Source organism: Homarus americanus, unplaced genomic scaffold, assembly GCF_018991925.1.
Source record: "Homarus americanus isolate GMGI-L3 unplaced genomic scaffold, GMGI_Hamer_2.0 scaffold41366, whole genome shotgun sequence".
Classification (NCBI taxonomy): Eukaryota; Metazoa; Arthropoda; class Malacostraca; order Decapoda; family Nephropidae; genus Homarus; species Homarus americanus.
This window is the reverse complement of record NW_024723541.1, coordinates 7,768,345-7,780,104: the sequence shown is the minus strand read 5'-3', so window position 1 is coordinate 7,780,104 and position 11,760 is coordinate 7,768,345. Positions and strand designations below refer to the sequence as shown.

Genomic DNA, 11,760 nt, shown 5'->3' with positions numbered 1-11,760 from the left:
CTCACTTTACGCGGTCCCACATTCCGCGTTTCCACGTTTATGCGGTGCCCTGCCAGAACCCAGGATGCTCACATTCCGCGGTGGGTGTACCCCTTTACACGGGTGAAGTATAATTTTTTTATTTAGTTCATAAAATTCATACAAATTATCCAGCCAGAATATAATTTACATTGCTGGAATTCTTACAATTTGATGATCATTTTGAATATAAACATCATATATTTTGCATTAGACATACAAATTTTAGATATAATGTTTACTCTTGAGTAAATATGTTATCTTTTGTGCAAAATATATGATATTTATATTCAAAATATTCCTGGTCTTACAAGGAATCTAGCAATGTCAATTATATTATCCTAACTTTAGTCTGATTTATTATTTATTACTAAAAAGGTAAACAGTCTGGTATTCCCACACATTTATCTAGTAGGGACGTTGGTGGGGGGTGGGGGGGAGGGAGGGAGGGACCGGTGACCGACCATCTGTTACCGTGTGAAGAATATTTTTTTTTTTATTAACTGAAGATTTTTATTTTAGCTCATAAAATTCATACAAATTACCCGGCCAGAATATAATTTACATTGCTGGAATTCTTACAATTTGATGATCATTTTGAATATAAACATCATATATTTTTCATTAGACATAAAATTTTTAGATATAATGTTCACTCTGAGTAAATACGTTATCTTTTGTGCAAAATATATGAAGTTTATATTCAAAATATTCCTGGTCTTACAAGGAATCCAGCAATGTCAATTATATTATCCTAACTTTAATCTGAGGTATTATTTAATACAAAATGTTAAAATTTATTTTTTTCACCCAACCTTTCTCTTGAAGGGAGGATTGGTGGGGGGTGGGGGGAGGGTTGGGACTGACCACGCGGTTGGAAGAGGGGGGAGGCAAGGTGGGGTACTTTGATTGACAGATAGTGTCGTGAAGAATATTTTTTTTTTTTATTAACTGAAGATATTTGTTTTAGCTCATAAAATTCATACAAATTACCCGGCCAGAATATAATTTACATTGCTGGAATTCTTACAATTTGATGATCATTTTGAATATAAACATCATAGATTTTGCATTAGACATACAAATTTTAGATGTAATGTTTAATCTGAGTAAATATGTTATCTTTTGTGAAAAATATATGACATTTATATTCAAAATATTCCTGGTCTTACAAGGAATCCAGCAATGTCAATTATATTATCCTAACTTTAGTTTGAGGTATTATTTATTACTATACCTGGTTTTCCCCCCAAAATTTCTCAGAGGGAAGAGCCAGCAGTGTAGTGTGAGAAGAGGGGGAGGGAGTTGAGTCCATTATTTGAATGGACATTAGCTTGGCGACTGTATTTCTCTATTTCTCTTAAGTATTAATTGTGTGCATGTACCATCATGAAATTAAGATGTTATTTTTACTACAACATAGTTATGTGTCGTCAAAAAGTGGAGTTTGGGGATCGGCCTGAACTCCATTTCAATTAATCCCATATGTTATGTTATTCACTTAACGCGTTTCTCGCTTTCCGCGGTACCCTCCGGGTTACATTAACCGCGTAAAGTGAGGGTTAACTGTAGTAAAAAAAAAAAAAAAAAACATTTTAAATAATGTTCGTTGTAGGAGTTTCGTTCGTTATAGCATTCTCAATTTTATAGGTAAAACCGTTCGTTATAGGAATATTCGTAGTAGGATCCGTTCGTTATAGCATACCCCACTGTAACAGTATTTTAAACGAAAACTATTAAAAGAACGAGTAACATCTCTTGAACATTGGAAGGTTAGGTAAAGTCTTTTGTTTTCGTCATGTATTTTATCCTATTTTACATTGAAATACATCACGTTTCAGCAAAACTACTATTTATTTCTGAGAATATATTCATTCAGGCACAGTTTAGGTAAAATATACATGTGCTGTAACATTTTTTTTAATTGAAAACGATTCGAAAAACACGTACCCTCTAGCCCTGTTCAAGGAGAAGACTGGGAGGAGCTGTTTGGTGCTTAAGACGATGACAAGGAAAATGATTTTGATGGATTTTAATGAAAATATTCAGAAAGACCCTGGCACTGTCTAGGAAAGTGGCTGCTGAAGGCTTCCGGGACATGGCAGAGGACGAGATTAGGGAGCTAATTGAAGAGCACGACACTGAGCTGACCGAGGAGGATCTACAGTAGTTAGTAGACTCAGGCAAGGAAGAGGAAGCGAAAGGGAGAGAGGATGTAGGAAGAGCACCAAGAAATAGCGTTGGAGAAGTTGGGGGAGATGACCAGGAATATTGAGGCACTGAAAAACCTGGCCTATAGTATGGACCCCTCCATGGTGTGTGCCCTGAAATTCATGCGAGGGATGGATGACGTTTTCGCTCCATACAAAAACATCATGGAAGAAATGAAAGAAAGAGACGACAACTCCCCATCACCATGTTCTTTGATCACCGAAGGAGAGATTTAACACCATCAATCACTGGCGGCAGTGAGGAAGCAGCTGAATCCACCGTCGCCCCCACTTCACCACTCGTTATGGAATTGAGTGACGATGAGCCCGATGACACCCGTCCTGTCGCCGAGGATATGTACTGTACAGTAAAGTGAAATTTTTATCTCTTTTTTTTAATAGCTTTTCTTGCCATGTTTATTGGTTGTAAAAATGCACAGCACAGTACAGTTCAGTACTGTACATAGGAAGTGGAATTGCAGTTATTCACAAAACATTTGTGTTCGTTGTCGGCAGTAGTGACGGGGAGGAGGCAGAGGGGGGTGGAGGAGGCAGAGGAGGTGGAGGAGGTGAGGAGGGAGCGGAGGGAGCGAGTTAGGAGGAGTGGTGACCTTGGACGCGGGAGCAGGGAAGAGTGGAGATGCCAGCCAGTACATTACGGGTGTATTAATTGTTTTATAGCTATTTTTGCATTTTAATATTAAATATTGTACGTTGCGTTTCAACAAAACTACCATTTATTTCTGAGAACATGGAAATGTAATATTTTTGCTGAAATGATGTACATATTACAGTGGAAAGTGGGATAAAATTGTGACGAAAGCAATGACTCTCTCTCTTTCGTTCAAAAGATGTTACCGTAATCGCTTTTCGAATGGTTTTCAGTTGTGGGATTATAAGGCTAATGATAGGATAGAATATTATTGTAATACAGTACGAGTACAACAGTTTTTTAACTGAAAATCATTCGAAAAGCGATTACGGTAAAATCTTTTGAATAACGAAAGAAAGCGAAAGTCATTGTTTTCGTCTTTCCACTGTAATATATACGTCATTCCAGCAAAAATATTATATTTCCATATTTATTTCTGAGAATACCTATATTCATTCAGTCACAGTTAAGGTAAAATATACTTGTGATGTTATATTTTAATGAAAATACCAGGTATTTAGAAATACGGTATCGTAGTTTTCTTTTGTTTCAAATTTAATTAACAAAGATTGATGTTTCAAATGTAATGAACAAAAATTTATGTACAGTATCTATAAATAAACTTTAAAAAATGAATACTTTATGTTTTACATCGTCCTGTGCATACCATACCATGCATTTGGCTACTTTGGGCTTGCTATGATGACGCAAGAGATCTGCCCTAGCAACTGTACCGACACTCACAGCTGGTGGTGTGGTGGTGTGTCATTTCCATTGTTTACTGGTAGTTACTGGTAAATAATTTTCAACCTAACGAAGCTATTACCCGTTTAGAGGTCGACCCCCAATTTTTTGCCAAATAATTTGGTCTTAAAAACTTGAACTACACACAGGTATATACGGTAAATAAGGACATGGGGGACCAGGTTTTGGGGGCAGCACATATCTGTGATTTTTAGCATCACAGGTATCTCTGTTCGTAACCCCAGCGTATGTTAAGGACATTTGTGTGTGTGTGTGTGTGTGTGTGTGTGTGTGTGTGTGTGTATGTATGTATATGCATGTATATATATATATATATGTATATATATATATATATATATATATATATATATATATATATATATATATATATATATATATATATATATATATATATATATATATATATATATATATATATATATATATATATATATATATATATATATATATATATATATATATACACAAAATCTATGTAATGGGTCATCAAATGGAGGTATATTTGGGGCACGAGGCTTGAATGGAGCCGTGTGTGATAGCTGAGACAGCAGACACTGCTGCAGTTCAGTGACTTGCATAGTACATTAAGGTACAGGACTGTACCTTGCAAATTTTGTAATGAAAGCCAGCACCAAACTATTGAGAGCATATGAGAGACCAAGGAAAAATTTACTTTATTTCCACAGATGGTAAAACCCTAAGTGGCAAAAAAGAAGTTCATACTGTACAGCATATAAAAACCCAGAGGGTGTAAGTCAAGGCTAAAAGTTGCAGTAGGTTCGGTGTTCTTTGGTAGATTGAATCAGAAATCCCCATCCTCTGGATTTTTTCACCCTGCATTACAGAAGACCCTCGCCAACCACAGATTCAATGTATCCACGGTTTTCACCATTTCATCAACCGCAGCATTTAGTATTATGTATCTGCAGATTAGTCTGGCGTCTATATCCTTCTGCGGTCTAATGTATTCCTCCATAAATGTGAGGAATAAATAAAAAAAACAAAAAATAATAATAAAAAAAATACTGCCTTACCATTTGGCAATCATTTCACTAAGGACACAGGAGACAAAAAAATTGGGGGTTCTGGACTAAGCAGCCTCCCTAAGAAGCATTTCCAAAAGAGGGTGAAAGTAGTTTTAGGCTTAAAGTTTTTATCTTATAAAACATCAGACTAAAATTAGCAGCGAATAATTTGAATATAGACATCATATATTTTGCAGAGAAAATTTTTTTATTCCTAAAGTGTAGTACATTTTAGTACACATTTTTCAACCCGTATTTATGGGTAGATATACTAACTTTCTTCATTTATTTTTACTCATTTACTTGCGCACACCATCCAAAATACATATTGTGAAAACAGCAAAGGAAATAATTTTCCTAAAGGCGAACCTGTACTGTGCTCAAATGTACTAATATAATTACAGTACTAAATATTTTATGTCTAGTACAAACTATAGCATGTTTATATTCAAATTAATCACTATCTTACAAGAACTCCTGCAATTTAAGTTATATTCTCCCAAGTCAATTCAGTGACATTTTATAAGCGAAAAACTTAGTCACTCTACATGACATAAATAAATATGCACGGGGTAACCTTACCCTTCGACGCAGGCTGTCAAAACACCTCACGTCCCCTCCCTCCCAGCCAGGGTGAATGTGGTTTTAGGCTTAAAGTTTTTATCTTATAAAATGGCACAGACTAAAATTAGCAGAATATAACTTGCATTGCTGGAATCCTTGGAAGACAGCGAATAATTTTAATATAGATATCATATATTTTGCACAAGAAATAAAAATTTTAGTCCTAAAGTGTAGTATGTACTGTACATTAAAGTGCAAGTTATTCAACTTGTGTTTTTGGGTAGATATACGTAACTTTCTTCATTTATTTTTACTTATTTACATGCACACACCATCCTTAATACATATTGTTAATTCTAATACCGGTATACAGTACTTTGTATGTACTTTTTAATTCATTTTAAGGGAAGTCTGTGAGTTGGAACCAATTACCCAATATCCCATTGAAATAATAGATTCAGTCAACAAGATTTTCAGTTAAAGAGTGACTCTGTGGAACCAATTGTGCTCGTAAATGGAATGAAAGATTATATTTAGTGCATTAAAGGTAGGTTAAGTCCTTAAAAACTGTCTACTGTAATTCTGTCAAAGGTCTATCATATATAATGTGCTATACTACTGTATATGAACATATTACTCAGTAAAATAAGTAGAATTTTACAGAATGTATTAATTCCTGTTCCTATTATCTTAAGAAATGCTGTTAAATTGCAACCCCATGCTGTATTGTTCAAGAAATCAGAAACCCTAATTATATGCTATATTGTTTAGTCACATAACATATCCCCCCTTTAATAAAAAAAATTAACGAATGACAATGCACATGCCACATATGAATTATGACTGATGTACTGTACAGTACCTTGGATAGAAAACTTATTAAATGATAATGCACACATCACATACGAAGGGTCAAGACGTACCTGGCGCTCCTCTCGGAGCAGCCAGGTCAACTGTTAAGTTGGCCCATACCAACTCCCTCCCCTGAACCCTCCTCCCCACCGGAATATCAACAAGTTCACGCCAGAAGTTACTATTTCATTTAGGAAAGGAATGGAACCAGTGTTAAACAGAGGTGAACAGTGGTGAACAGTGCTTAAGTCAGTGAGAACAACTCAACAGTAACAGTGGTACCCAAGTTGACGTTCACACGGTGAGGTCCCAGGTACCCAGTGATAACGGCCCTACCCAACAACCAGCGATGTGTTAATCCGTCTACGATAGGAAGGCCTGGGACCACACCTCACTCATAGAACACCGTCTGTGAGGGAACTACTACACCACGTGAGGCCCCTTATAACACCATCTGTGAGGGAATTACTACACCGTGTGAGGCCCCTCATAACACCATCTGTGAGGGAATTACTACACCACGTGAGGCCCCTCATAACACCATCTGTGAGGGAATTACTACACCACGTGAGGCTCCTCTTAACACCATCTGTGAGGGAATTCCTACACCACGTGAGGCCCCTCATAACACCATCTGTGAGGGAATTACTACACCACGTGAGGCCCCTCATAACACCATCTGTGAGGGAATTACTACACCATGTGAGGCCCCGCATAACACCATCTGTGAGGGAATTACTACACCACGTGAGGCCCCTCATAACACCATCTGTGAGGGAATTACTACACCACGTGAGGCCCCTCATAACACCATCTGTGAGGGAACTACTACACCACGTGAGGTCCCTCCTAACACCATCTGGGAGGGAGTTACTACACTACGTGTTTGCTGTTCAACACCTACACTAATCTGTATGTTCACTGTATGTTCCTTCACCTTTCTCTAATGAAGGCTCTTGTTAAACCACCAATGTATGTAATAAGTCTTTTATGCCCAATGTATATTTTCAGCCTTCGGGCTGCAGAACTTTTTCAATAAACCGTTAATTATTATTATTATTATTAAATATGACCGAGTTGTAACTAAGAAAATTTTAGATTATGTTGCTTAACCATGTAATTATACCCCCCAGGTATAGAACATTAAATGATATAAACATGACAGAGCTGTAATGTTTGTGCCAGTGTTTACTTTTAGACTCCTCAATTATGTACTGCATTACATTTTCCTTACTTGTTTTTACAGTTAAAAAATATGTCCGTAGTTATTCTAAGAATCCTCATGTATACTGTATACAGTATGTAATGACTTGGGGTCGTACTGGATAAGTGACATAACTAAATGGGGTCACACTGGTAAATGCTCGGGAACCCGATATAGACGATATCTGACGGCCTTCCCTCCAATTAGTCCGAATTAGAGGAAGTTTACTGGAACTTCTCAACTGTTCACACTTCACACTAGCAATACTTCCTCAGACTTGTGACAACACTCAACATGTTATGACCCACTGCTGTTCTTGAGACACTACAGTAATGATACATATCAAGGAGCACAGCTACAGTGCAGAAATTACATATTCCAAAATCAAATTTTTATCCAAGAGAGCCACTGGTTATCACAATCAAATCTGAAAAAAAATACAAAAATGAAACTCACCTTGAGCAAGAAGTTTAGCATGCTTGTGATCATCAGCCAAACGTTCAACCATGTGTTCTAGAGCGTATAATGCTGCAGCAGCCAACATGCCTGCTTGCCTCATGCCACCACCCAATACTTTACGGAGACGTATAGCTCTGAAAAAAAAAATTTAAATAAAATTACACAGCGTCTATATGGACAGAATGATATTTCAAGAAAAGCTGTTCTAAAGCTAATCCTTAAATCCATTGCATATAACAGATTGTGGGTTGCCTTGACTGTATATTAGTCAAGTGAATGGTCGACTACCTTCTATAAGCATATTCAACTGTGTATGCCTATTCTTGCCCTTTAAACAAGGCTTTGGATAAAACTCTGTCCAGGACATGAGGCATTTTGACAGCATCACTTATTACATGTAGTTGAGTACAAAGAATTAATGTTTGTGCCTCAGGGAGTGGAAACTGTGGGTCTTTATTCTTAAGTGACCTGTCCCTTGTATATTTCTCCACTTAACATGTTTTAATGAATCCTTTGTTATTCTTTTACACAAAGGATAGGATAACTTTCCCAAATTTCAATCAGTTTTGCATAAATATACGTTAGTAAGTTTACTGACTTGTACATGAAATCTTCAGGACCAACAATGACGGAGCCAACCGGGGTGCCGAGTCCTTTGCTAAAACATATGGAAGCAGTATCACACCCTTGAAGGATACGAGCAGCACTCACTCCGCTGGCAATTACAGCATTCATCAAACGTGCTCCATCCATGTGTAAAGGAATACCACTAGACTTGGCCACACTACCAACCTATAGAAAACACACACAGTACCAGCATAGTACATAGTTTCAAAACTGGCAGGGGCAGATCCAGGATTATCAATGGGGGGTACCCCAAGAATTTGTGGGTCAGGAAACGTGGCGTGTAAAGCAAGCCCACACAACAGGGGGGGTTTTGGGTGATGCTGTAAGCACCCCCCCCAGAATTTTTTTTTTAAATTTGACCAATATCATGGGCATTTTGAAGCCATTTTTAAGCCATGTGCACTTGATAGTAGGAAATATGCTGAAATCAACAGTAATTAATATGTTTTTATATACTGTACAAAAATGCTTAAGTACAAAATTCCATTGAAGAAAAAGTATTGGAATTTTCTGATGAAAAGTGGGGCCCAGACCCCCTCTGGATTTGCCTGACCGGTCATAACAATGTTTGATACACTTAAGTATACAGTACTCCATCTACAAGAAATAAACCCTTACAGAAAAAAATAAAAAATACAACTACAGAATTAATAAAACATAAGAGTAACGTATATAATAACATAGGTGACCAGATAGTGAGAAAACAAAGAATAAAGTAATAAAACAAAGCCTAAAATCACTGTGGTAGAAATGTTTATATCTAACACAAAGTAACCCCCCTCATCTTCCCACTTCATTGTTAGGCCAAATTTGTGATGCCGCATTTTCTTACTCCTACACAAGCCTTTTTAAGATTAAATACTGTACATACCACATATACAGTAACTGCCCAGATACTTAACACCAACTAATTATCAGAGCCAACTTTTCATGCAATACATAAAAAAAAGCAATTATACAGTTTTTTTTTTTTCCTGCTTGCTCTGATGTATCTATAATATTTTCTAATGTCGAATTTGTACCAGTAATAACATGTGTGCTCCCTGGTACAAGATTACACACCTGCACAACATGAGAACTGTAACACGTTTGTGGTGGGATAAACCAACGTATACCATAATATACTGTACTGATAATTAAACCAATTCAAAGTGTTTCAGGACCAAATTCTACATTTAACCAATACAGTAATAGAAAACTTAATGACTCAGCCTTATTTATTCTCTACACATTACTGTATTCATTCTATCACTCAGAATTGTTACAGTTTGTCTCAATGATTAACAGTGCGTAAGCTGCACCACCCTTCTAGTCAACCCTCTTCAAATTCTCTCTGGGCCATCCAACATTAACCTCTTTGCTCCTAGAGAACATTATGACACTAAACCCCATATTAGAGGTACTGTACCATAGTTTACCTATACTTAGTTTATATTGTTTAATTTCAATGTTATATTACCCTATTAAGCTCACTACTGTATTATACTGCCACTTTTATTTCTTTGTGAATAAAGTAAACCTTTGAAAGTCCAGACAATTTGGGGGGAAAGAGGGTCTGGTCTCGCTGATTGTCCAGACCTTTACCATGTTTATTTGGAGGGGGGGCCCAATCACTGAGAACAAACAGCCACTCATTAGCAACCCCCCCCCCACCCATAACCCTTAAATTTGTATTCTCATGTGTAATAAATGTTATGTGTGCTTCCTTTTCATTTTTCATTTATTGTAAAGTAAAATTATAAGTTACCGTATATACTCGTGTATAGTTCGAATTTTTAAGACCAAATTTTTTGGCAAAAAATTGGGGGTCATCCTATACATGCGTAATAGTTTTGTTAGGTTGAACCCATGCATGATGGGAAGGGCGAGGAGCAACTTTTAGCTTCAGACATGAAAAATATTTACCATTTACTTCCAGTAAACAATGGAAGCATAAAATATGTACCAATTAGTAATGAAAAGTTGTGGAGTTCCTTCAGCAAATGAAGCTCACCAACTTATAATAGGCTAAATTACCTTACAATGTGCATTCAGTAGTCTATGTTGAAGTTCTTAGCATAGGCTAACTTATCATATCATATACAGTATCACAGTACTCATTGATCTACAAAAAAATACTGGCAATAAAAACCTTTTCGATATTTCACACTTAATATAATACCCGGTAATCTACTGCAACCTCCTATTGTTTACAATGACGCATGACGCACCACCAGCTGTTGTGTATCAGCTAGACGGTACACGTGTTTTTCAAATCGTTTTCAGTTAAAAAACTGTTACATCACATGTATATTTTACCTTAACTGTGCCTGAATGAATATATTCTCGGAAATAAATAGTAGTTTTGCTGAAACATGATGTATTTCAATGTAAAATAGCATAAAATACATGACGAAAACAAAAGATTTTACCTAACCTTCCGATGTCCAAGAGAAGTTACTCGTTTTTTTAATAGTTTTCGGTTAAAATACTCTTATATTAGTGATATTCTATTCATACTGTGCTTGATATAATACATTCATGGAAATGTAATATTTTTGCTGAAATTACGTCCGTATTACAGTGGAAAGTGGGATAAATTCGTGACGAAAACAATGGCCTTCGCTTTCTTTCGTTCAAAAGATGTTACCCTAATCGCTTTTCGAATGGTTTAGTTAAAAAACTGTTGTACAGGTTGCACCTCTCTAGTCCGGCAACCTCGGGACCTGACCAGTGCCGAACCATGGAAATTCACCCTTTTCCTGGATAGATAGTGACTTGTGCTTATGCTTGGAAGCACTAGCACCACTTTCTCTGCATCATGGTCTCTTTGAAGACATATTGAAGGGTTAAATGTCGTATAGTAGCTTCTCAAATTTCGCGAGTTTTTTATTCTTAACGTATTTTATTGGAACACACAAAAAAATAAATAAATAAAAATTTTGACGGCGGAAACTTGAATTTCGACGGGTTTGAACGGCCCGCCAACGTGCAGACGACGGGCATAATCGTGTAAACAGCGTCATTTCTCTTATATACAAAAGATTCATTATTGTTTATTACTGAATGTCTTTTTTATTGAATTAATGTTTATGTGTGCAAAATGAGCAATACAATTCATTAATAATACATAGAATATTAAAACACACGAGGAAATGACAGCATTGTTTTTGTTGATTACAAAACCAGTGACTGACTGGTTCTACATATAAAACTGAAGAAAATAAGACCTTGGTTGTAGCTGTAGTAAAATTAATATGGTTGTTTTAAGTAATGTTATTTAATGTTAATAAATGGAATAATAGAAGTAGCTAACGGTAATGGTAAAGAAAAAAGAGAGATCGCGTATGTAAGTGCGCATGAGCACATATCGTCATTACTTTACATAAGAATATTAAAGCAACA

The 11,760-nt window shown here is 36.3% G+C and overlaps 1 protein-coding gene across 4 annotated transcripts in view; it reads right to left on the bottom strand.

Annotated features, from left to right (window-relative positions):
• LOC121863623 (probable low-specificity L-threonine aldolase 2) overlaps positions 1-11,760 on the bottom strand; it is an 83,788-nt gene that overhangs the window by 49,223 nt on the left and 22,805 nt on the right. For all 4 annotated transcript variants that reach the window (XM_042362370.1, XM_042362372.1, XM_042362369.1 and 1 more), the window contains 2 exons: positions 8,348-8,541; positions 7,747-7,883 (listed from right to left, as the gene is read on the bottom strand). In XM_042362370.1, coding sequence (XP_042218304.1) covers positions 7,747-7,883; positions 8,348-8,541 — 331 coding nt within the window. The remainder of the gene's footprint in view (positions 1-7,746; positions 7,884-8,347; positions 8,542-11,760) is intronic.